The sequence below is a fragment of the Staurois parvus genome, unplaced genomic scaffold (assembly GCF_062004578.1).
Source record: "Staurois parvus isolate SC_StPar_1 unplaced genomic scaffold, SC_StPar_1.0 ptg000289l, whole genome shotgun sequence".
NCBI classification, from domain to species: domain Eukaryota; kingdom Metazoa; phylum Chordata; class Amphibia; order Anura; family Ranidae; genus Staurois; species Staurois parvus.
In genome coordinates, this window is record NW_028318085.1 from 1,709,588 (window position 1) to 1,737,579 (window position 27,992).

At 42.8% G+C, this 27,992-nt stretch overlaps 2 protein-coding genes across 4 annotated transcripts in view; one reads left to right on the plus strand and one right to left on the minus strand.

Moving 5' to 3' along the window:
* Positions 1-6,463: 6,463 nt before the first annotated feature.
* Positions 6,464-8,412, minus strand: NHLRC4 (NHL repeat containing 4). The gene has a single exon (XM_089682408.1). The coding sequence runs from the start codon at positions 8,410-8,412 to the stop codon at positions 7,342-7,344; it is 1,071 nt and encodes a 356-aa protein (XP_089538534.1). The 3' UTR covers positions 6,464-7,341.
* Positions 8,413-18,223: 9,811 nt separating this feature from the next.
* ASB8 (ankyrin repeat and SOCS box containing 8) overlaps positions 18,224-27,992 on the plus strand; it is a 39,644-nt gene continuing 29,875 nt past the window's right edge. For all 3 annotated transcript variants that reach the window (XR_016313477.1, XM_089682431.1, XM_089682432.1), the window contains exons 1-2: positions 18,224-18,315; positions 22,856-22,910. Coding sequence is in view for 2 of the 3 variants with exons in the window: in XM_089682431.1 (XP_089538557.1) it covers positions 22,880-22,910 (31 nt within the window). In the remaining variant the exon portion in view is untranslated. The remainder of the gene's footprint in view (positions 18,316-22,855; positions 22,911-27,992) is intronic.

Below are 27,992 nucleotides of genomic sequence, written 5' to 3' on the forward strand. Positions count from 1 at the left end.
TAATTTAACTGGCAATTGCGCGGTCATGCAACCGTGTGCCTAAATGAAATTTATATAATTTTTTTTTTTCACACAGATAGAACTTTCTTTTGGTGGTGTTTGATCACCATTTAGGTTTTTTGTAATCTTATATATAAATTATTTATTTCAGGTACTTATATAGCGGCACTTTACATATATATTGTACATTCACATCAGTCCCTAACCCTCAAGGGGCGTACAATCTAAGGTCCCTAACTTACATTCATACATACACATACTAGGGCCAATTTAGACAGGAGCCAATTCACCTACCAGCATGTGTTTGGAGTGTGGGAGGAAACCGGAGTACCCGGAGGAAACCCACACAGGCACAGGGAGAACATGCAAACTCCAGGCAGGTGGTGCCATGGTGGGGGTTCGAACCAACGACCCTAGTACTGCCAGGCAGAAATGCTAACCATTTAGCCACTGTGCTGCCCATATAATGAAAAAGACTGAAAAATTTTAAGAAAAAAAAAAATATTTTTTGCTTCTATAAAACATACATTGCTTCAGAAATTCAGGCCAAAATGTATTCTGTACATGTCTTTGGTAAAAAAAAACCCCACTCATTGGTTTGCGTGAAAGTTATAGCATCTATACACTATGGGATATACATGGGGTTGCCACCTCATCCCTTTAAAACTGAACACATATTACACTAAGTGTAATTCAGTGGGACTGTTATAGTGCGGCGGGCAATCTGACGTTAACTGATCCTGGGGGGAACTGACTAACTACCACTGACATCACCAGTGACACTAATACAGTGGTCAGTGCTAATAATATTCACTGTTGCTATACTAATGACACTGGGTAGGAAGGGGTTAACATTTACAGCAATCAAAGGGTTAAATGTGTGCCTACCAAGTGTGTGTACTGTGTGCTGTTTTACTAAGCAAATTTTTTTACTCCGGAGAACAAAAATGGCACATCTCTTCTGTCTTTAGAGAGCTCTGTGTTGTTTACCAACACAGGGCTCTCTTCTGTCATTTGCTGAGCCGATCACCGGATTCCAGCCATAAATCACTGTCTGGGACCCGCTGATTGGCATGTGCTGAAGCGAATGAAAGCACAGCCGGGGCGGTGGACACGTGTACTAGGAAGAGCTGTACATGTACGTGATCTGGTGCAAGGCAGCCACTCTGCCGCAAGGGGTTATAATGTCCTCCTCTGGAGAGGGTTATGAAGAGGCGCTGACACCTGTCCATTCTGAGCCTCCTAATAACCAACCATCAGGTCCACGCTGCCTCCCCATTGCAGGAGTCCACCCTGAGTAAGCTTCGGTGTCAGATGTGTCAGAGCTGGATGACAGACACTGCCCCCAAATGATGTATAATCCACATTCAGATCGCTTTTCAGAGGCGATTGACAGGTGATGTGACGCCTCCTCACTGCCTGTTTTCACCCCATTTTTGCCAAACAAACACATTGCAGGGCATTTGCGGCACTTCCCTGAAGCAAGTGTTTTTGCTCTGCGCACAAAGCATCACAGCATGTGAAAAACACTGTCTGCCGCCATTACCGTTTAAGGGGGGGGGCGATTGAGGGGAGCTAAAAATGTGCCTCAATCGTGCATTTTAATGCCCCCCCCCCCTCCCAACGGCATGTGTAAACTTAGCCTAAGGGCTCTCCTTACAGCCAAAGATGGATGCTGTGCTAAACTGATGGATGGTGCTGCCAGCAAAGTCCATACGTTAACCACTTGCCCTCCTGAGGACTTACCCCCCCCCCCCCCTTCCTGACCAGGCCATTTTTTGCGTTACAGCGCTGCGTGACTTTAACTGACAATTGTACGGTCATGCAACGCTGCACCCAAATGAAATTTAAGTCTTTTTTTCCCCACGAATTGAGCTTTTTTTCGGTGGTATTTGATCGCCTATGCGTTTTTTATTTTTTTGCGCTATAAGCAAAAAGAGACCGACAATTTTGAGAAAAAAAACATTATTTTGGACTTTTTGCTATTAAACATATTCAGTTAAAAAATTTTAAAAATCTAATTTCGTCATAAATTTAGGCCAAAATGTATTCTGCGACATGTCTTTACTAAAACAAAATCCCAATACGTGGAAATTTATTGGTTTACGTGAACGTTATAGCTTTACAAATGGTGGTATAGATAATGGGATTTTTTTTTTTACTAGTAATGGCGGCGATCAGCGACTTATAGCGGGACTGCGGTGGACATTCTGACACTGGGGGGATCCAGTAGATAGTCATAAGGGTGTCACAGGATGGCTACGTTCTTACATACAGGGGGACCACAGAGAATGAATGCAGCCACCCTCTAAGGCTTCATGGACATGAGCAGCTCCTAAACGCTAGTTTAGGAGCTTTTGGCATTTTTTTGCCAAAGCTCCTGAACTCAGCTCCATAAAAGCCTATGTGTCCATGAACTCTTGCATTTAGGTGAGGTTAAACCTCCCTCTCCTGATCGCAGAAGAATCACGTTCAGGATAGGGACCACCGTCCACAAGAAAACGCATAATGCGGCAAAACTGCAGCAAAAACGCATTTCAGCCTTTTTGCGTTTTCCCGTGGCCGGCGGTCAGGGTAGGCTTGTGTACATGAAGCCTAGCAGGAAGTCAGCTCACAGCAACACAAAAAATTTTGTTTTAAAATTTTGAGATATGGAGGAGGCTGAGAATACTAGAATGGAGTTTTCTGGGTTAAGAATACATATTGTTACAGAATGTTCTTTTTGTAAAACCAGTTTAGATTCACTTTAATTATAAAGTTTGAATGAAATCAGCAATAGATTTTTAAAGCAAAAGAACAAAGAAAAAAGTTTTTGATTATGCCATCAGAAAACCTTGTGAGTATATAGTATATATATATATATATATATATATATATATATATATATAAATATCTAAAAATAACTGTCAATATATGTATGTCAATATATATTTATACTATATATATATATATATATATATATATATATATACATATATATATATAATATATAGATTTTTATATAGTAGATTTTTAAAGCAAAAGAACAAAAAAAAAGATTTTTGATTTTGCCTTCAGAAAACCTTGTGAGTATATATATATATATATATATATATATATATATATATATATATATAAATATATAAAAAAACTGTCAATATATGTATGTTAATATATATCTATTTATACTATATATATATATATATATATATATATATATAAAATATAGTGTATTTTTGTATGTAATATACACAGACACACACACATATATATATTGTATTGTACAGCGCTGAGCAAACCCTTTGGCGCTATATAAACGCGATGTAATAATAATAATAATATATATACAGTATATATATATATATATATATATATTACAGTACATTTGGAATACTTACAAACTGGTAGTAACGGCAGAACAGGCTGTGAGTCCTGATAACACTGGCTGGTAATGGACCCCTCCTACTGACTTTAGTACTTTAGTGCCGCTAAGAAAGCGCCCGCGTCCTACGTTTTAGTGTTGCTGGTGTCAATATGGTGTACAGATAAGTGAAGAGGTAAACTTGTAGGTTAGAGGAATGTGGGTTGGGCTCATTGTCCCATTCTCCCTACCACAACCATTAGGAGGGTTATTTAAAAGGACTTAAAATGTATCCAAACCCGAAACCAAAAATACAATATATTTCCACTTACTAGTAGACGTGCGATTAATTGATTAATTTCAAAACGAAATTCAGACGAAATTTTCATTTTTTCAGAGATTCAGATGTATCCAAATTTTTGAACAATAGTATCAAATTTCAACTGCGATTAATTTTAAAACGAAATTCAGACGAAATTTTTCGTTTTTTCAGAGATTCAGATGTATCCAAATTTTTGAACAATAGTATCAAATTTCAACTAATCCAATATAAATGATAACAAAACACATTTTCTGAATTTGAAAATTAATTCGAAAATGAATTTGAATTAAAAAATACATTTGAATTTGAAATAGAAAATAGTTCTCTAAACCTAGGTCTTTCTGTACATCTGCCATATGAGAAGTATAGGGACCTGCCATTGCTTATGTCCTGAAAAGGCTAGTTGCCTGGCTGTGTCTGGCTTTAGCACATCACAGACCTAAAACAAGTCTGCCGCCAATGAAAGTCAGAGAAAATCATGTTCTTCCTGTGCCTGGAGTTTGCATGTTCTCCCTGTTCCTGCGTGGGTTTCCTCCGGGTACTCCAGTTTCCTCCCACACTCCAAAGACATGCTGGTAGGTGAATTGGCTCCTGTCTAAATTGGCCCTAGTATGTGTATGTATGAATGTAAGTTAGGGACCTTAGATTGTACGCCCCTTGAGGGTTAGGGACTGATGTGAATGTACAATATATATGTAAAGTGCTGCGTATATTGACGGCGCTATATAAGTACCATAAATAATAAATAAAATCAGAGTTCTACATTGTTACACTTGGTCCAGTTGAGTAACACGAAAGTATGACAGCCAGGCAATCGGCGTTTTCAGAAGGAGAGCTCACCAGTTGCCCATATACTTATCCGGTGATAGACTTCCTTTATGAATTTGTTAGTTCTTTTGGCCCCAAGAATAAAAATCGAAGGAAAGTGACTGCAGCTGAGTTACTGGTAGCATATGCAAGCTGACTTTATTTTTGTAGTGCAGGGTTACTTCTGACAATCCCATCACATTTGGAATTTCTTTTGGACTTTTTATTATTTTACCACAATATCCCATTTTAAAATAACGGTGTGACCAAGAGATTCCACTTGCCCTCCAGAGGATTTCCACCCCCCTTCCTAACCAGGCTATTTTTTGCGTTACGGCGCTGCATTACTTTAACTGACAGTTGTGCGGTCGTGGTATACTCACTGTGGAACCTAAGGGGTTAATCCTCTGCATTGTGTAAAAAGGTTGTTTGACACTGTCTTCTCTGATCCTCCTCTTGTTGAAATGACCACCTGATACAGACTGAATCCGTGGTCACATGCACATGCTCAGTTTAGTGTGTATTGCTAGGGTTTTTTTCTTTTTTTTGGGAGAGTGCATGAGATCAGCACAGGGCCAATCCACACTGTCCAGACAGAGGGTAAAGGGTTTCACATCCTCCTAGAGCAGAAAGAAAATTCCTCCTACAAGCTTTAACCAGTGCTCTGCTTAAGTCACAAGACTGCTCTAACTGCTGATGAGAAAAGGTATTTAGCAGTTTATATTTACTAAAATAATTGCATTTCTATGTTGTTTGTACTGTGGGAGACCAGATTTAGTGAATGCAGGGTCCAGGGAGATCAGATATAGTGAATGCGGGGTCCTGGGAGACCAGATATAGTGAATGCGGGGTCCTGGGAGACCGGATATAGTGAATGCAGGGTCCGGGGAGATCAGATATAGTGAATGCAGGGTCCGGGGAGATCAGATATAGTGAATGCAGGGTCCTGGGAGATCAGATATAGTGAATGCGGGGTCCTGGGAGACCAGATATAGTGAATGCGGGGTCCTGGGAGACCGGATATAGTGAATGCAGGGTCCGGGGAGATCAGATATAGTGAATGCAGGGTCCGGGGAGATCAGATATAGTGAATGCAGGGTCCTGGGAGATCAGATATAGTGAATGCAGGGTCCGGGGAGATCAGATATAGTGAATGCAGGGTCCGGGGAGACCGGATATAGTGAATGCAGGGTCCTGGGAGACCAGGTATAGTGAATGCAGGGTCCGGGGAGATCAGATATAGTGAATGCAGGGTCCAGGAAGAGCAGATATAGTGAATGCAGGGTCCTGGGAGAGCAGATATAGTGAATGCAGGGTCCGGGGAGACCAGATATAGTGAATGCAGGGTCCGGGGAGACCAGATATAGTGAATGCAGGGACCTGGGAGACCAGATATAGTGAATGCAGGGTCCTGGGAGACCAGATATAGCAGTGGTGTCCCGAGGCAGGTGCGGGGGGTGACACCGACCACACTGGGTGACACCGGACCCGCTCCACGAAAAGGTAAGTTGTAAAGCAAGCCGACGATCCCCACAGGATGGATCCGATCTACGGATTGAGCATAATGGATCGGAGTCCGATCCATTATGCTCAATCCGCAGATTCGATCCATTCTGCGGGGATCGTCGGAGGGGGTGTCACCAGGTGTTATCGCACAGGGTGACACCAACCCTAGGGGCGCCTCTGAGATATAGTGCATACAGGGTCCGGGGTTTAGTATCACTTTAGTGTTGGGAAAGCAGCTCCACCTAATTCTTTTAATTCATGATGACTGTTGATTGTATGTCCCCTCTTTCAAGGTATTGTTCTCACGATTATCCATTATCTTTTTTTACATATATAATAAAGGTTTGTAAATAATTTCCATAAAAAGCTACATTGCGCGGCTATTATTGATTACTAACTGAACACAGTTTGTTCTATACAGCTTTAGTTTTTTGATTATGGTGCCTATACACAGGATACAGTTCAAGGTAAATACATACACTATAAAATACATATGTTCTACTATATTTAGGAATATTTGTTCTTTCTTATAAAATCTTATAAGCATAAGGCATACAACCTATAATTGTACATTATTATTGAAAATGTTCTGCTCGGATATATACCTTTTAGATGTCTCAGATCAGACTGACAATTGTAGACTCTACACGAAAATATACTTTATAAAGTGGTGTCTCATAAACCACAGCAACCAATCAAAAGTCTTCCATTGTCAGTATGGCATTGCTTATTGCACAGGTCCTGCCCACAGCAAACAACAAGATGATTCATTTTTAGGTGATAAATTATTTGCTACAATCATCTTATTTTCTCACAAGCGTTTGTGAAGGAAATCTGCCAGTTTGTCTTTTCAGGAAAAAAATGACATGTTCTCTTGGTAGAGCCCCTATCCCACGACGACAAACTAATATGTTCCTCTGCCACACAGTTTGCCTGCAGGATTGCTGGTTCTAATTGCTGTGTAAGCCCAGTTTAGGTCAGTGTCTGTACTTACATATGGCTAATCGTCTTCTACCATCCCCTACATGACAGGATTCAGGCTGGGTGATTGGCCCCTGAGGGTCATCCTGGATTCCATACCAGGATTTCAAAGCGCTCCCGCAGAGAATGGTGAAGGGTGGTGAAGGCAGGGCTGGGACAAGGGGTGGGCAGAAGGGACAGCTGTGCGCAAAGAAGCAAGGGAGTAAAGTATAGATGCAGGGTGGTACACCCATTCTACAGCATGTAATAACTGTGAGGGAGGAGGATGCAGTTCTGGATACTTGCCCTGGGCACTGGATGACTTTGTCCCAGGACTGGCTGAAGGTATGTATCAGTTGGTGAAGGTGCCTTATATCTAGACTGTACTTTAATTTGGGGTACCCGATTAAGCCCTTGGGGTCAGAGATTGAGCATCTCCAGATTTTCTAGGGCTGATAGGAGCATAGTATGGCTTTGCACGGTACTTGTACACCTTAACAGAATTGTCCCCAGAATCTGCCACATACAGGAGGCCAAATGGAGAGCATGATAGGCCTGATGGCTTGCAAAGATCCTTGGAGACAATACAAATGGGGGACCCACTAACTGGAAAGAGAGTGACATTCCTTTTCTGGACATCGGCCACTAATATGTTCCCTTCTGGGTCTGCACAAATTCCTGATGGATCCCCAAACTTATGCTGGTATATTTCTGAGATGGAACCACAAGGCTTTAAGTTGCTTGTAAATAACTTTACATCTCCACACTCCTCAGACACTGCAAACCCCCCATCTGACATAGCGCATATGTTCTGTGGACCCTGAAGACCAGAAACCTTTTTAACTCCGTGTACTCGATTAATTTTGTCTATGTTGAAAGCCTGGACTGTTCCAGCTGTGTATTCTGCAACTAGGATCCGCCCAGATGAGTCCACAGCAATACCTTTCGGAGACAGGAAATAACCACCCACCTTAACCCAAGGTGGGTTTGAGGTGGGTTTGTGAATACGCACAACACCTTTGGCGATATCAGTGACTGCTATAGAACCAAGACGGGTCATGGCAATGCTATCTGGAAGGAAGAGGTCATCATCACGACAATAAAGGGCCTGACTGGGTTTTCCATGGCTATTTAGTAAATGAATATAGGGTCCATTATCTCCACATACATAGAGAGAGCCATCTGAGCACCACTGAAGAGAATTAGAGCCTCCAGTCCCAGGCACTGATATTGTCTGAACAAGTTCATCCTGTCGAAATAAGAGCAGATTGCCTACATCTTCTAGTTCTCTGCAAACCTGACTGGTCTTTTCAGAGAGCTGATGTACATGGGAAGGTCTCAGGAGCCCCAGACCCATCTGGGAAGCCAGAAGAGGGACCGTTTTCTGTAGCGTGTTCTGAGTGGCAACCTGCAGGGTCCTCACTGTGCGGACAAGATCTTCCTTCTGCCGGCAGAACTCCAAAGAACTGTCCATCATACTGAAAGGGAAATAGGCATAAAGGGTCAGTCCACTTAAAACCAGGATTGTACTGTAAGGTGGACATTAATTAGCTGAATCTCCTCTTTCTTAAAGAGACACATTTGAGGAAAGTGGAAAGATAGCACTGGACCCATAGGTTTATTTTACTGGAATTGTTATCCTAAGTTATTGATGTTGGTGTAAATTATCTGGTTGCTGGGCAGGTGGCTTCTACACCCCAGAGGACCTCCACAGTCTCCTTTTCTTGTAGAGTAATGTAAAAAAGAGTTGAAATTTAAGTGCCACACCACTGCTAAGAGGTCCAGATACAACTTTATTCCAATAATAGTCGAGGGTGCTCAAAAAGTAGCCAATACGGTTTGGGGGTCTATGTGCCCCCTTCACAGGCCTAATCAGCAGCTTGTTTGACAACAACCCAACCAGCTGCCAAACAAGCTATTAATTAGGCCTGTGTTTTCAATTCACACAAGATAAAAAGCCTTTTTAAAGGGGCACCTAGAACCCCCCAAATGACATTGGATCCTTTTTGAATTGTACCCCTGACCTTTTTTTTTCAAACAGAAAAACCACTGACCTTTAATGGAATAAAGTTGTATCTGGACCTCTTAGCAGTGATGTGGCGCTTCAATTTCAACTCTTCTTAAAGAGACTCAGTCACTCTACTTAAATCAGTCCCCTTACAACCATCTGCTCCTGCCCCTCTGCTCCATTACTCTGTCAGACCCCTGAATTGCCCTGACTAAACCTACTGTATATAAACTCCATATCATTGATTACACAGAGTTGATGACAACCTTCCCTCACATGACAGTGTTTAGGCCTGGCAATTGGTGTTGCCTCTTTGAAGGATGCTCACATGCTCCCCATACCTTGAAGCACTGAGTATTTTGCAAAAAAAGAGAATAAAGTAAAAGAGTTGGGAAGGGTGTGGAAGGTTGGGGCACAGTATAACCCAGAGTTGCCAAATTGGCAAGGCCAGATTTACCATTATGCTTAATGGAGATACGCCTATTTGTAGCCATGTATGTTTTCCCTTTGTCAGTAGAAATAGTCATAGGACCAGGAAAGCAGGGTCCTACTCTTCAAAGAGGTGATCCTAACAGAGTAGTGTTACTTAGGCCCTACTGCCTCCAGCAATGGAAATCCAGCCATTCAGATCTACCTATAGAGTAAAACAATGTTTTTTTGGGGGGGGATTTGGATTAGTAGTAGAGGATTTTTTTGTTTTTAGTTGAGAAAAAAACTCACAGCATATTAAGTTATTGAGGGTTCTTCAGGCATTTCCAACCACCAGAATTAATTTGTTTAAAATGTTTTACAGCATACTGGCACTTCCTATAACTGACAATTCTTCAACATTCTGCATATGCTGTATGTCCAAGTATCAGAAGAACGCGAAACTGTTCAGATGGAAAAATCCTGTTTTCCCTGATGTTCTGCTTGTCTGTGGACAGCATTATAAACTTTTCCTGTCTTATTAGTGAATATATTTTATGAGTTTTCATACCTGTCTGCAATTTATACTTCAATATTTTTATTGAGAATTAGTTTACAGTGGTATGCATAGGAACAATAACATTTCCGCCCACATGGCGAAATGGTGAGAATAAACAAAGTCATAGTACATATAAGCATATATATAAAAACCAGCATTCTCACCAGGTAGCAAACGTTCCAACAGACAATGGACAAGGGCATTGCCAGAGAAATTAACCACCAATATAAAACCCCAATTCAAAAGAAAAAAAGTTAAGAATAGGGAGATCGAAAGAAAAGATCTAGGATAAGACAAGGAGGAGAGAAGAAAAGAAAAAGACAAAAAAAAAAAAAGGGGGGAAGAGGGAGAAAATGAGAGAGTCAGCTGTGGCGTTGTTAAGCAATGGAGATATATCTGATCCATGGTTCCCACGTTCCCTCAAATCTAGATTCATCATTATTGACAATGCTAGTTAACTTATCTCTGTCTGCAATTTAAAGGAATCCATGCAGTCATCCACAATTTAGATTATTTTACAGTACAATGCAATGATAGACTCAATATGAGGGTAGCTGTACTCTGTATTCCTACACAGATCTTCATCTTGGGCTCCCAACTCCATGAAGCTCATCAGGTTGCTAGCCAGAGACATTGACAGCAACTGGGCCAGAAGCAAAGTCTGACCATCTCATGACGTCTTTTTGGCTATAACCATGAATACATGGGTTGCATAGGGGCCCTGTTCAGCTATGGGAAAGGAAGGTATTCCTTAACAAGCTATAGAATTTCCATGGTATTGTCTAATCATGGGGGGCCAACAACACATCATTTTCTAATCTATTTCATTAATTCCTCCATCGAGATCCATCTGGTAGATCTTGTCTACAGCTACCCCAAAGATAAGAGCCAAAAGCAGTCAGAATGGGAGACATTCATCTCATGTATAAAGGCACTTAGTTTTCATCAATCATTCTCAACCAGGGTTTTGTGGAACCCTAGGAATTTCTAGGGGTTACTTGAGCTCTGGCAGATTGACCCCCCCATTTGGTGATGCCTCTATGGTTGCATGGTCAATGCCACTTGGCAGAGCTGGCAGCATGCTAACAATGATAGTTGTAGCTCTTTGTAAGAGTATCCATCAAGATCTGTCCATTCTCCATCAAGATCTGTCCAGTAGATATTTTCTGCAGCTACTTTAGTGACATGAGATTGTCCTCTGATATGGCCAAAAGCAGCCAAAATTAGAGACTTTCATCTCATGTCTATGAGCACCTTAGTTTATACCAGCAATTCTCAACCAGGGCTCCTCTAGAAGTTGCTGAGGGCTCCTTGACTTGTGGCTGATTGATCTCCCATTTTATGGTGCAAACATAGTTGCAGGGCCATCGCAACTTGGAAAAGTTAACGAATTCTGCATAAGACCAATAACATTTTTAGCTGTCCGTAAGGATTGTATTCTGACCACCACTGCATGGAGAGCATTTTTCACACTAACCACCAAATGAACTGGTTTTAGCAGGAGTTCCCCAAGACTGGAAAATTGTTCCAAGTTCTTCAACTCGAGTAAACAGGTTGAGAAAGGTTGGTTTACACAAATGACAAACAACTCATTTTCCATTGCTGGCTGCTTGGAACAGATGTGTGAATCTAAAAAGGAAAAATTTGAACATCATCTGTTCTGCAGCACTTTGATCTAGATAGGAGTGACAGAATCATTGGAAAAGTGATATAAATATATATACAGTACATTGGTTATAATACTTACAAGTGATTCTAAATTCCGATAACGTGGAAACTTCCTCGTTGACGTGTATCTCCAGTACACCACGAAATCGAATAACTCTCCTCTAATCCTCCCTTAACAGTTCCCTGGATATAATGTTGTTAGAGACCAAGATTAGGCAACACCTATTAAACTTTACACTAGATAAACACCAATCACTAGATAATCACTGATGCGGATAATTAGCATTTGTTCTTTCACATTCCTATATGGAGATAACTGCCTCTACACACTTGGGACGATTAAAAAAAGAACTACACTCAGCATAGAAAAAAAAACCAAAAAACACACATTAACCTACATAACGTTAGAGTACCTGCATTTGCTGTTTTTTTTACTGTAATATGTGTCAGTACTTGAAATGGAGGGTAAAAATGAGGTCACAGCGGTGCAGAGCAGGTATTCTTTAAAAGCCATAAAAGATATAAATTCACTGTATGCACAAAACGCTTTTGCAATTTCAGATCTGACCTTGTAAAGTAGCAGTGACATCATCACTTTACAGAAAGCAGAGCTGTGGGAGGGGCTCAGAAGATCCACCCACTACAGTCTGGCTGCAGAAAACTACAGGAGGGGGCGGAGACAAGACCAGTTACTGTACACAAAGAGAGAGAGCTGCAGTGGCCGGTCTTTTTTACAGGAAGCTCATGCACAGAGGCAAAGGAAGGAGCTGTTTCATGCATTATTGCTGCAGAGATGTGCTGGAAATACACAATGGATACCATGATTTAAGAATGAACACACACAGTTCTTTCACTAAGACAATATTTGTTTAGCTGAAGTTCAGCTTCAAGGCTTTGTGGATGGAGGGAAGGGTGACTGTTGGATGAATATGTGTGTAATGGCATAGCTGTGTGGAATCAGGATTAATTACCTGCTACGGTCACGGAACTTTACAAGTGACGATCGGCACGACACGACAACACACTGGTGCAAAAATATGTAAAGAAAGACTACTTAATTTTTTGGAAACATATTAAACTGCATACAAAAATAGTTTTAAAATTTACCATTGCAAAGTACACTCACCGGCCACTTTATTAGGTCCATCTGTTCAATTCCTTGGTAACACAAATTGCTAATCAGCCAATCACTGAATGCATTTAGGCATCTAGACGTGGTGAAGACGACTTGCTGAAGTTCAAATCGAGCAACAGAATGGGGAATAAAGGGGATTTAAGTGACTTTGAACATAGCATGATTGTTGGTGCCAGACAGGTAAAAACAGCTGATCTATTGGGATTTGCATATACAACCATCTGTAGGGTTTACAGAGAATGGTCCGAAAAAGAGAAAATATCCCGTGAGCGGCAGTTGTGTGGACGAAAATGCCTTGTTGAGGTCAGAGGAGAATGGGCAGACTGGTTTGAGATGATAGAACGGCAACAGTAACTCAAATAACCACTCATTACAAACCAAGGTATGCAGAATACCATCTCTGAATGCACAACACATCCAACCTTGAAGCAGATGGGCTACAGCAGCAGAAGACCACAACAGGTACCACTGTCCCCATCTTCTGATGACTACTTCCAGCAGGATAATGCACCATGTCACAAAGATCAGATCATCTCAAACTGGTTTCTTCAACATGACAATGAGCTCACTGTACTCCAATGGCCTCCACAGTCACCAGATCTCCATCCAATAGAGCACCTTTGGGTTGTGGTGGAACGGGAGATTTGCATCATGGATGTGCAGCCAACAAATCTGCAGCAACTGTGTGATGCTATCATGTCAGTATGGACCAAAATCTGGGAGGAATGTTCCCAACACCTTGTTGAATCTATGTCACACAGAATTAAAGCAGTTCTGAAGGCAAAAGGGGGTCCAACCCGGTACTAGCAAGGTGGACCTCATAAAGTGGCCGGTGAGTGTCAGTGTCACGACAGGTTATTTCCCTGTTTTTTCAAATATTTCATAATCACATTTTATATGTAGGTGGCAGAGGCCAAGTTCACACTACAAAAATGCACTCCGGATACGTTCTTGCTTACAGTTCACACCACACTCCGTTCTGGTGCAGTTTTGATGCAGTTTGCCACGTTCCAGTATGGTTCTGTGCAGAATAAATGCAGAATGTTCTACTTTTTTTTCTGCACCAGAAACTGTCTGGAACTGACTGCACTTGTGTGAACTAGGGCCATTGGAATACATGGAAAACACTGTGTATGCATTTCTGATGCAGAAAAAAAGTGCACTAAACTGCATCTAGTGTGAATTAGCCCTTAAAGTGTTACTAAACCCAGGACCCTGCATTCACTATATCTGGTCTCCCCGGACCCTGCATTCACTATATCTGGTCTCCCCGGACCCTGCATTCACTATATCTGGTCTCCCCAGACCCTGCATTCACTATATCTGGTCTCCCCAGACTTTGCATTCACTATATCAGGTCTCACCGGACCCTGCATTCACTATATCTGGTCTTCCCGGACCCTGCATTCACTATATCTGGTCTCCCCGGACTTTGCATTCACTATATCTGCTCTCCCCGGACCTCGCATTCACTATATCTGGTCTCCCAGGACCCTGCATTCACTATATCTGGTCTCCCCGGACCCTGCATTCACTATATCTGCTCTCCCCGGACCCCGCATTCACTATATCTGGTCTCCCAGGACCCTGCATTCACTATATCTGGTCTCCCCGGACCCTGCATTCACTATATCTGATCTCCCAAGACCCTGCATTCACCATATCTGGTCTCCCCGGACCCTGCATTCACTATATCTGGTCTCCGCGGACCCTGCATTCACTATATCTGGTCTCCCCGGACCCTGCATTCACTCTATCTGGTCTCCCCGGACCCTGCATTCACTATATCTGGTCTCCGCGAACCCTGCATTCACTATATCTGGTCTCCCCGGACCCTGCATTCACTATATCCGGTCTCCCCGGACCCTGCATTCACTATATCCGGTCTCCCCGGACCCTGCATTCACTATATCCGGTCTCCCCGGACCCCGCATTCACTATATCTGGTCTCCCCGGACCCTGCATTCACTATATCTGGTCTCCCCGGACCCTGCATTCACTATATCTGCTCTCCCCGGACTTTGCATTCACTATATCTGGTCTCCCCGGACCCTGCATTCACTATATCTGGTCTCCCCGGACCCTGTATTCACTAAATCTGGTCTCCCAGGACCCTGCATTCACTATATCTGGTCTCCCCGGACCCTGTATTCACTAAATCTGGTCTCCCAGGACCCTGCATTCACTATATCTGGTCTCCCCGGACTTTGCATTCACTATATCTGGTCTCCCCGGACCCTGCATTCACTAAATCTGGTCTCCCAGGACCCTGCATTCCCTATATCTGGTCTCCCCAGACCCTGCATTCACTATATCTGCTCTCCCCGGACCCTGCAGTCACTATATCTGGTCTCCCAGGACCCTGCATTCACTATATCTGGTCTCCTACAGTACACACAACATGGAAATGCAATTATTTTAGTAAATATAAACTGCTAAATACCTTTTCTCATCAAAAGTTAGAGCAGTCTTGTGCTTTCTATCAGTGTCCAGCCCAGCACTAGCTCAAGCTTGTAGGAGTTTTCTTTCTGCTCTAGGATAATGCAGAACCCCTGACCTCTGTCTGACAAGTGCTGATTGGCCCTGTGCTGATCACATGCACTCTCCCAAGAAAAAAAAAAACCTCTCTAGCAATACACACTAAACTGAGCATGTGCAGAAGGGCTACGGGTTCAGTCTGTCTGATCAGCGTGGACATTTGAACAAGAGGAGTAAATAAATAAATAAGAGGAGGGGTAGAATAGTCAGGATCAAACCCTCTCTAGCAATACACACCAAACTGAGCATGTGCAAAATGCCCACGGTTCAGTCTGTCTTATTAGGAGATAAGAGGTGATCACTTGAAAAAGGGGAGGAACAGAGAAGACAGGATCAAACTGCCTTTTTACAAAACACAGAGAATTAACCCCTTAGGTTCCACAGTGAGTATAACAAGCATGCTTTACTGTATATACAGACTGATTTTACTGTTGTGGGTTTAGTGACACTTTAAGTGATAACCAGGGGTGGACTGACAACTCATGGGGCCCCCGGGCAATAGGGGATCATGGGGCCCCTGTGTCCTTGCCCACACTCAAAGCACACCCAAAAAAGCCTATAAAAGGTATCAGGGGCATTTCATGGGGCCCCCTACTGACCTCGGACCCCAGGGCAGAGCCCGAGTGCTCGAATGGTCAGTCCGCCCCTGGTGATAACCTATTTTTATTTGAATTAAGGGCCAGTTCACACTACATGCATTTCAGTTGCTTTTTTTCTGCATCCAAAACGCACAGAAAGTAGGTGATATGGTTGTCAATGTCATAGTTCACATCAGTACAGATTGTGTATTTTACTTATTGCCCATTTGGTGCCTGTGTATCATACTAATTCTTTCTTTCCTTTGTATTGCACTGATTGCCCACTTGTTGCCCGTGTATCATACTGATTGCCTGCTTGTTGTACTGATTAAGTATTTTTTGCCTGTGTATCATATTGATTGCCCATTTGTTGACTGTGTGTAGCACTGATTGTCTGTTTGTTGCCTGTGTATGGTACTGATTGTTGGTTGCTGTATATCTTACTGATTGCCCGTTTGTTGTCTGTGTATTGTACTGATTGTTTTTGCCTGTATATCTTACTGATTGCCTGTTTGTTGCCTGCGTACCATAGCGATTAGGCATTTGTTGCCTGGTCAGTCCGCCCCTGGTGATAACCTATTTTTATTTGAATTAAGGGCTAGTTCACACTACATGCATTTCAGTTGCTTTTTTTCTGCATCCAAAACGCACAGAAAGTAGGTGATATGGTTGTCAATGTCATAGTTCACATCAGTACAGATTGTCTGTGTATTTTACTTATTGTCCATTTGTTGCCTGTGTATTGTACTGATTGTTTTTTGCCTGTATATCTTACTGATTGCCCGTTTGTTGCCTGTGTATTGTACTGATTATGCATTTGTTGTCTGTGTATTGTACTCATCCCGATTGTTGCCTGTGTATTCTACTGATTTCCCCTTTGTTGTCTGTGTATTTTACTTATTTCCCGTTTGATGCCTGTGTATCATACTAATTCTTTGTTTCCTTTGTATTGCACTGATCGCCTATTTGTTTCCCGTGTATCATAATGATTGTCTGTTTGTTGCCTGTGTATTGTAATGATTAGGTGTTTGTTGCCTGTGTATCATACTGATTGCCCATTTGTTGACTGTGTGTAGCACTGATTGTCTGTTTGTTACCTGTGTGTTGTACTGATTGTTTGTTGCCTGAATATCTTACTGATTGCCCGTGTATTGTACTGATTATTTGTTGCCTGTATATCTTACTGATTGTCCATTTGTTGCCTGTGTAACATAGGGATTAGGCATTTGTTGCCTGTGTATTGTACTGATTGTTTTTTGTCTGTATATCTTACTGATTGCCCGTTTGTTGGCTGTGTATTGTACTGATTGTTTGTTGCCTGTATATCTTACTGATTGCCCATTTGTTGCCTCTGTATTCTACTGATTGTTTTTTGCCTGTATATCTTACTGATTGCCCTTTGTTGCCTGTGTCTAGTACAGATTGTCTGTTTGCTGCCCACATAATGCATGTATTGCTGTTACTGTATGTTGCCTACATCTGCTGAGGAATGTGTGTTGCCCATCTATTGTCACAATCACCTGTTCAGACTGAGGTGTATCATCCCACATGCATTACCATGCGTAGCAGTAGGGCTGTACATATCTTGGTGGAGCTGTGCCATGGCTCACCTCTGTGCGTTGTGTTTTCTAAGTGAATTGGGTTCCTAGTAATGGCACTGTGCCGCACCACATTTATTTAATTTATTTTAGGTACTTCTATATCGCCTTCAATTTGCGCAGCGCTTTACATATATATTGTACGTTCACATCAGTCCCTAACCCTCAAGGCATGTACAATCTAAGGTCCCTAACTCACATTCATACATACACATCCTAGGGCCAATTTAGACAGGAGCCAATTAACCTACTAGCATGTCTTTGGCGTGTGGGAGGAAATCGGAGTACCTGGAGGAAACCCACACAGGCACAGGGAGAACATGCAAACTCCAGGCAGGTGGTGCAATGGTTGGGATTCGAACCAACGACCCGAGTACTGCCAGGCATTTAGTTTGTTACCAGGCCCTGCAGTAATGCCCAGTACAACACATGGATTATTGTATGTTGAATGGACTCTAATGTAACATGGATTGAAAATGGATAATGTGTATTATCGCAATCTGATTTCAGCAGATTAGAGCAATTACAGACATTTCACTTCAGAACGGTTGCTATGGGTTACTTCACATCCTAACTTTGTCTCATGGGCACAACTATTCAATCAGTCCTATCCCTACACTCCAATAATGGGCATAACACAATTGCCAATACCAAATATGGCGAATCACGGTAAGACGCACGGTCAGAAATAGTACGTACGCTTCCTACGGAAGCACGTTGCGCTGCACCAGGCCCGTCCTCCTTTCTTACTTGACGCCGCCTTTGCGAAGGTTGCGCTGCCATTGGCGGAGAATTGTGTCAATCTAAGCAGACGGGCTTTTGATTGGCTGAGTCTATAGCTAGCTGTGGAGTGTTGGGTGAGGCCAGCGTGCTGGGAGATCTCAGCGGGTGAGTGTGTGTTTACATGGCGGTGTCAGTGCTGGAAATACACGGAGTGGTGTGGGTGGTGGAAGGGAGGGGAAGCTGTGACTACCCCAATTGTAGCAGAGAATGGCTGTGTCTCAGTGCTTAAAGGGACCCTGTCACTGAGATGACATGTGTCATAATGCATAGGAAGGGGCTAATTCACAGCATGGGCATGGAGCAATGAATGTACCTGCACCCCAGGTATGGATTTTACTGTATAGATACATAGGCCCGGCTTGGGTCCATGTGAGAATATGGATGGCATACCTGTGGTACTGCTATGGAAGTGGAGAATCGCTGTAGTAGTCACTGCTACTACACTGATCGCCCCAGGTCCCATACTGATTGGCTGCATAATACACACAAGAGGTCGATCAGCACTATTCACTGAACACTTTGTGATTCTCCTCCGTTCTCTGATTGGACGAGGTTCAGATTGTAACATCACCGGCCCCACCTACCTAACTTGCCCAATCAGAGAGCACTTTGCATTCATTTTGTAAAATACAAGGCTTTGTCTGAATGGTGCTTGTGTTGACTGAGCGACCTCCTGTGTTCTCTAAGCAGTAGGGCGGCCGGGACCTGGGAGACCTCAGCGATCACTAGTAGCGGGAACTACTACAATGATTTTCAGCTCCCTCTGGGATCTCAAAGCTGTGACACGTTCATACTTGCATTGTGCTAAGCTGGACCAAAGTAACTCTACCAAAAAATCCATACCCGGGGTGCAGCTGGCAAAACAGAAAAAAAGGAAAATAAAAATTAAATATATCATTGCCAAATGGTGACAAAAGTACGCAGCTTTTGTTAAAGTTTTTTTTTTTCTAGGTTTTGATAGATTGTAGAGTAGGGGTCTCCAAACTTTCTAAACAAAGGGCTGGTTTATTGTCCTTCAGACCTTAGGGGGACCGAACTGTGGCACATGGGAGTAAACAGTGCCCCATCTTTGGTATTAGGGGAGGAACAGTGCCCCGTCTTTGGTATTAGGGGAGGAACAGTGCCCCGTCTTTGGTATTAGGGGAGGAACAGTGCCCCGTCTTTGGTATTAGGGGAGGAACAGTGCCCCGTCTTTGGTATTAGGGGAGGAACGGTGCCCCGTCTTTGGTATTAGGGGAGGAACGGTGCCCCGTCTTTGGTATTAGGGGAGGAACGGTGCCCCGTCTTTGGTATTAGGGGAGGAACGGTGCCCCGTCTTTGGTATTAGGGGAGGAACGGTGCCCCGTCTTTGGTATTAGGAGAGGAACGGCGCCCCATCTTTGGTATTAGGGGAGGAATAGTGTACCATCTTTGGTATTAGGAGAGGAATGGCGCCCCATCTTTGGTATTAGGAGAGGAATGGCGCCCCATCTTTGGTATTAGGAGAGGAATGGCGCCCCATCTTTGGTATTAGGAGCGGAATGGCGCCCCATCTTTGGTATTAGGAGCGGAATGGCGCCCCATCTTTGGTATTAGGAGAGGAATGGCGCCCCATCTTTGGTATTAGGGGAGGAATGGCGCCCCATCTTTGGTATTAGGGGAGGAATGGCGCCCCATCTTTGGTATTAGGGGAGGCATGGCGCCCCGTCGCTGGCGTCAGTGGGAGGCATGGCGCCCCGTCGCTGGCGTCAGTGGGAGGCATGGCGCCCCGTCGCTGGCGTCAGTGGGAGGGCCAGTTTTCCATCGCTGGCGTCGGTGGGAGGGCCAGCGCCCCCTCGATAAAGGCAAGCGAAGGGCTGCAGTACAGAGACCATTAGTGGAGATGGATTAGAACCCCTGTTGGGTTTTTATTGCCGTCTGCTCCCGTTAGAGAGATTCATCCTCTCTGTTTTTCCTGTTTACCATTATCACCAAAAGTGAAAGAAAATCACAAATTTTGGGTTGTCCCCAGAACAAGAATAGGGGGGATATCTTCCAACGTGGACATTAGTTCAGGTGACCTGAGGGCCCCAGTGGATTCCATTCATTTGCAGAGATTTCCCCTCCCTTCCTGTTTTGGCTATGGGACAGGAAATGAAGGTAAATCTGGGTCCCCAATAGGCTACATGTGGCAAAAAAAGAAACCCAACACGGGTTATAACCCTCCCATACTCTATGCAAAACGAAAAAAAAAGTTTTGCCTTTAGTTGTACTTTAAAAGGGGGTGGGGTGTTACTGTACCCCGAACTAGAGTGAAGGTCTGCTTTAACATAGAGATACAAAGGGAACAATTGTGTTCTATGTGACCTTTATAAATAGGAGTGAGAGCAATGCTAAAAAAAAATAACGTGCAAATAAAGGATATAATATTATAGCACTTTATATGTTTTTGTTTTTTTCTTTTTGTGCTGTGCTCACTTTTTGTATTAACTTTGGAAAGGTGGCCAGCTTGGTTAGGGAACCTCTAATACCACAGAGGTTTCAGTTCCAGTAAGCTCAATGGACTATGAGAGCGCACTGGTATTTGTGGGCATTCATTCACAGAACTCTGAAGGAATGATGCGGCCGTGTGAGTGGAGCCTCTTTCAAATTGTGACAGTGGGTGTGGGGAGAAGATCCCTATCCCTAGCAGTTTGAAAAAGCTCACTACAGCGGTTTGTTTTTTGTTTTTGTTTTGTTTTTGTTTGTTTTTTTTTATTTAGTTTTTTTATTGAAGTAAAATGTAGCCCATTATTTACAATGTGCTTTTGCACACAGGAGCGTAAACAAGCACCGTGTATCCCTCAGGTAATAAAAAAAAAAATAGGAAAATCTGCATTTTTGATCAGTAATTGCACCATGTGTGTGCAATTGCACACAAATATACGCAAATGTGCACGAATATCTGCATATGAACATAGATATTAATAAATTTTGCTTTGTGCGTGCAAATACGCGCAAAACAAATTTCTGAAATTACATTTAAAAAAAACACCAATTGCTCAAACATGAGTATTGCATGCAAGAGGCCTAATGGGTTCCCAAAAGTGAACTTATCCTTTAAGTTGGGCTCCACCCTGGACTGACAACTGGTTCAGCCTCTCAACAAGCCTCTGAGAGCCTGAGCCAGCTGTTGCTGCTCCCCTCCCCAGCCTTGTGCTCCAGTGTGAGATGGAGGGGCAGAGAGCTGGAGAGTGACAGACTCAGATCGCTCAATTCTCAGGGTAGAGCCAGAAGGGAACAGCTGCAGCTGGGATCGATGCTGTGTCTATCTAGGTCAGTATGATTGTTTGTTGTTGTGTTTTTTTTTTTTTTTTAGTTCCCTAACTTCACTTTTAAAATCCTATACAAGACTAGGAAGATGGATGATGACCTTCCAGAAATCCAGTGAGCTCCTAACTTCCCATAGTTAGCTGACATGGCTGCATTGAAATCTCAACACCCATCTACAGATCACACCCATCTACCTTGTGGAGATGAGTGGGAAGTTTTCTGTAGTCCTAACACACATTCTGTCCTAGGGTGACAACCGTGATCCTCCATAGATATAGGACTGTGAATGAGCGTTGTCATACTAGGACAGGACGTGTGTTACTTGCAGGCTCACCAGGAGAAAACAAAGGAAAAATGCAGCCACCACATGGGAGGACTGGTAAGCTGGAATATATCATGTTTTTGTTTTTGGGTGGATACGCTTTAAAGGATAGGTTCACCTTTGTAACAGGTTACACCCATATTCAGGGTGTCACATGTTCCGAATGGACCTGCTTCCGCACCCCCCCAATCCCTGTTGTGACAGCTAACGGGGGATCTTCTACCTGATAGCTGTCACAATTTAAAAAAAAAATGTGGGCTCCGTCCGCCCAGCCGTGTCACTCATTCACAGTATTCTGTGTATGGGAAAACTACAAGTTCTGTCAGCCTTTGCGGCTATCGGCTTTTTGTTCTCAATGAACTACCGCAGTCCACAGCACCAGGGTAATTCATTGAGCCTTCAGGTCAGTAAGTATCTGCTTGCCCGTTCGGGATGTATGAGCAAGCAGATACAGTAACGGGGCAGAGGAAGACATGCATGGCACCAGCGATCCAAACTTTGTAAACAAAGGGCCAGTTTACTGTCCTTCAGACTTAAGGGGGGCTGGACTGTGGACATTGAGAATAGAAAAGGAAAAAAACGATACCCCAACTTGTCAGTGGGAGGAATAGTGCCTCATCTTTGGGAATAAAAAATGGGAGGAAAAGCGTACCATTGTCGGTGTCATTGGGCCTCATTGTTGGTGTTATTGGGAGGAATTGTACACCATCTTTGGTGTCATTGGGAGTATTTCTGCCCCTTCATTGGTGTCAATGAGGGTGGGGGGGGGATTATGCCTCAGTGTTTCCATCTGTGGAGGAAAATAGTGCCCCAAGGGCTGGATAAAAGCAAGCAAAGGGCCGCATCTGGCCCCCCGAGCCACAGTTTGGAGACCACTGCTTTAGAGGCCCCAGAAGCAAAAAATAATAAATGCATTTTCTTTTCTTTTTTTGCCTGCAAAACAATGTGCATTTATTATTTTTTTGTTAATAGGTGAACTTATCCTTTAAACAGCACTTTGTACTCCAGCATTCCTTACCATTTTCTAATGTCTTTTGTGCTTCTCTCCACCAGGTGGTGCTGTGGCTTTTCAGCACTATGGCCCTGAACCCGTCCTGTGATTTGACAGGTAGGTGCTCTGAACTAGGCTGTATACATTCAGGTTATTTGCCATTTTACAGTATTGTGGAAAGGTGTCTGGTGTAAAAGCCCACATTTATTGACATGAATCTATATTATTATAACAACCTCAGTTACACTTATTCAGTAAATTAAGAAATTTGTAAAACGCAGTAAATAAAGCATCTAGATACATTTTCAGTTTCCTGCAGTCAGATCTCCGATTCTGGACATACATAAGTCTGCTTTCAGGCAGTTTCAACCACCTGTCAAATGCAAAAACATCGACCATATGAAGTCAACCTACCTCCAACCTTTTGATTAACAAACTCTTGCTGTTAGGTTACCAAGATCCATTTGTTAAATTTCCGGGTATGAGAATGTTTTCAACCATCGTATTCAAAGAGTAGTGGTTAATGATTCATACTCTGAATGGTCTAGGGTCATCAGTGGTGTACCCCATGGTTCAGTGTTGGGACCCTTACTTTTTAATATATTTATAAACAATATAAGGTCTGGGATTATAAATCCCATTTCAGTCTTTGCAGATGACACCAAGCTGTGCAGTGGAATAACGTCCTTACAGGATGTCTCCAATTTACAAGCCGACCTCAATGCTCTGTTTAATTGGGCAACTATGTGTCAAATGAGGTTTAATGTTGATAAATGTAAGGTTCTGCACTTGGGGACTAAGAATATGCATCCATCATACATACTAGGGGGGGGGTATAACTGGGGGAATCAATGGTGGAGAAGGATCTGGGAGTTCTGGTAGATCACAAGCTTAATAATGGCAGCAATGCCAAGCTGCGGTTTCTAAAGCGAGCAAAATCCTCTCTTGTATTAAAAGAGGTGTAGACTCCAGAGAGAGATATCATTTCCCCCGGTACAAATCATTAGTAAGACCTCATCTGGAATATGCAGTTCGATTTTGGGCACCAATTCACAAAAAAAACATTGGGGAACTGGAGAAAGTACAGAGAAGGGCAACCAAACTGATAAGAGGCATGGAGGAGCTCAGCTATGAGGAAAGATTAGAGGAACTGAATTTATTCTCTCTTGAGAAGAGGAGATTAAGGGGGGATATGATCTCCATGTATAATACATAAGGGGGGATATGATCTCCATGTATAATACATAAGGGGGGATATGATCTCCATGTATAATACATAAGGGGGGATATGATCTCCATGTATAATACATAAGGGGGGATATGATCTCCATGTATAATACATAAGGGGGGATATGATCTCCATGTATAATACATAAGGGGGGGATATGATCTCCATGTATAATACATAAGGGGGGGATGTGATCTCCATGTATAATACATAAGGGGGGGATGTGATCTCCATGTATAATACATAAGGGGGGGATGTGATCTCCATGTATAATACATAAGAGGGGATATGATCTCCATGTATAATACATAAGGGGGGATATGATCTCCATGTATAATACATAAGGGGGGGATGTGATCTCCATGTATAATACATAAGGGGGGGATGTGATCTCCATGTATAATACATAAGGGGGGATGTGATCTCCATGTATAATACATAAGGGGGGATGTGATCTCCATCTATAATACATAAGAGGGGATATGATCTCCATCTATAATACATAAGAGGGGATATGATCTCCATGTATAATACATAAGGGGGGATGTGATCTCCATGTATGATACATAAGGGGGGATGTGATCTCCATGTATAATACATAAGGGGGGATGTGATCTCCATGTATAATACATAAGGGGGGATATGATCACCATGTATAATACATAAGGGGAATGTGATCTCCATGTATAATACATAAGGGGGGATATGATCTCCATGTATAATACATAAGGGGGGATGTGATCTCCATGTATAATACATAAGGGGGGATGTGATCTCCATGTATAATACATAAGGGGGGATGTGATCTCCATGTATAATACATAAGGGGGGATGTGATCTCCATGTATAATACATAAGGGGGGATGTGATCTCCATGTATAATACATAAGGGGGGATGTGATCTCCATGTATAATACATAAGGGGGGATGTGATGTCCATGTATAATACATAAGGGGGGATGTGATGTCCATGTATAATACATAAGGGGGGATATGATCTCCATGTATAATACATAAGGGGGGATATGATCTCCATGTATAATACATAAGGGGGATATGATCTCCATGTATAATACATAAGGGGGGATATGATCTCCATGTATAATACATAAGGGGGGGATATGATCTCCATGTATGATACATAAGGGGGGGGGGGGATATGATCTCCATGTATGATACATAAGGGGGGGGGGGGATATGATCTCCATGTATGATACATAAGGGGGGGGGGATATGATCTCCATGTATGATACATAAGGGGGGATGTGATCTCCATGTATGATACATAAGGGGGGATATGATCTCCATGTATGATACATAAGGGGGGGATATGATCTCCATGTATGATACATAAGGGGGGGGGGGGATATGATCTCCATGTATGATACATAAGGGGGGGGGGGGGATATGATCTCCATGTATGATACATAAGGGGGGGGGGATATGATCTCCATGTATGATACATAAGGGGGGGGGGGGAAATATGATCTCCATGTATGATACATAAGGGGGGGGTATGCTCACCATGTATGATACATAAGGGGGGGGGGGGGTATGCTCACCATGTATGATACATAAGGGGGGGGGGGGGTATGCTCACCATGTATGATACATAAGGGGGGGGGGGGTATGCTCACCATGTATGATACATAAGGGGGGGGGGGTATGCTCACCATGAATGATACATAAGGGGGGGGGTATGCTCACCATGAATGATACATAAGGGGGGGGGGGGTATGCTCACCATGAATGATACATAAGGGGGGGGGGTATGCTCACCATGAATGATACATAAGGGGGGGGGGGTATGCTCACCATGAATGATACATAAGGGGGGGGGGAGATATGATCACCATGTATGATACATAAGGGGGGGGAGATATGATCTCCATGTATAATACATAAGGGGGGGGGGGGGGATATGAGCTCCATGTATAATACATAAGGGGGATATGAGCTCCATGTATTATACATAAGGGGGGATATGATCTCCATGTATAATACATAAGGGGGGATATGATCACCATATATAATGCATAAGGGGGGGGGATATGATCTCCATGTATAAATACATGAGTGGTTCATATAGTGAACTCGGTGTAGAGTTATTCACCCTGGAGGTCATCACAGAGGACAACGGGGCACTCTTTACATCTTGAGGAAAAGAAATTTAATCTCCAAACGCGGAAAGGTTTCTTCACAGTAAGAGATGTGGAATAGACTCCCTCAGGAGTTAGTTCTGGCCAGCTCAGTGGATTGCTTTTAAAAAAAGTCCTGGATTCTTTCTTGGATACATAGAATATAACTGGATATAACATTTATAGGTAAAGTTGATCCAAAGAATATCCGATTGCCTCTCAGGGGATCAGGAAGGAATTTTTTTCCCAGCAGGAGCAAATTGGATCATGCTTTGCTGGTTTTTTTTTTCCTTCCTCTGGATCAACTGTGGGTATAGGATTAAAACTTTTTTTTTTTTTTTTTAATGGTTGAACTGGATGGACTTTTGTCCAGGCTCGTTTTCCACCTCCAGCATCTCTGTGAGAACTGGACCCATTTTTGCATGAAGAGTGGCATCAGTTTCCATTATCCACCATCCAAGACTTATATTTGTCAATTCGTAGGAGAATTCAGGCCGTCTTGGATGCCAAACACCGTATTGGGTAAGAAAATTTCTTTCTTTTTTTTACTTGGTGTTTCCATAATTTTGACCACCCCTGTACATTTATTATTGCTTACCAGACATCCGTTTTTGTGGGAGAAATGGACAATCCACAAGTCAGATATGTTTACGATATATTGACAGGAAAGGTGTGACAGTTCCAGTAAGTGACTGACAGGTTTCTACAAGAAGCAATTCAGTAAATCTTGTACAGGAGAGATGGGAAAGGATTTGATACCGATAGGCTTGTTGGAGATTATGGGCTCGCTTAAAGTGCCCCTGGCATGAACATTATTTTCCTGGCTGTGACTAGAAGTGTAAACATAGGTCTTCTGACTTTTCTCTGGCTTCAATTTCCTGTATGGTTGTTCTGGGTCTGTGATTCGTAAGTATTGATTCAAGAAACTGGCATCTACCAAAAATTCAATGGTCTGAGTGGTAGGATCCTTCATATTTCTCTCCCAGTGTACTTGAAAGCCCAATTACAGGAAATTTGTATCCCTTTCCTGCCACCCAATCGGCTAAGACCATCACCTGTGTCCGTGGTTGGCACCACTTCATGATCAGTCAATCCAGAGCAGCAGTAGACCGGTCGCCTATTCCCGACATTATTAACCACTCCAGTTTTAATGTAAAGGTTCCATATCTACATCACTCAGGCAGTGATGTAGACACCAGAAGGATGATTCCACTGCAAGGAAGAATATAGAAGAACCTTGAACCTGGTGCATCATGTGACCACCGATTTAGGTAAGTAGTACTGGCATTAGGAGTAGTGGTGTGTTGTTTTTTTTGTTTTTTTGTTTGTTTTTTTTTACTAATCTTGTCGTTCGGTAGGGGAGGGGTGCCTGGAGTTCAGCTTTACGGGCCATACACACAACTGCCTCTACAAGCAGGAATATGCACTATGTTTAGCCGTACGAATAAAGTAGCACAGAGCTGCACCCGGGGACCATACACATATTTGTGAAAAGGCACTGAAGAATTGTACCTTTCTAAAAGCAAGTGCTTTTAGGTGCATATCTTATGCAGGATCTTCTGCCAGCAAGAACCTGCATTCTATGCAGAAAATACAAGAAAATGAAGACCTAAAGGAAGTCTCTCCTGTGGAAGATGCTATTGCTTATGAAAATTCTAGTTGTCTGGCTGTCATGCTCTGGCTTTAGTATTTCTGAACCATTAACTCAGAATAAGCATGCGGTAATGTCAAGTCTGATGAAGTCCTAATGTCTAATCTCTATACTTGTTCTTGGGTAGTAACTGAAAAATTGGTAAAGCCTTAAGATTAGCATGACAAGCGGGTAACTAACAT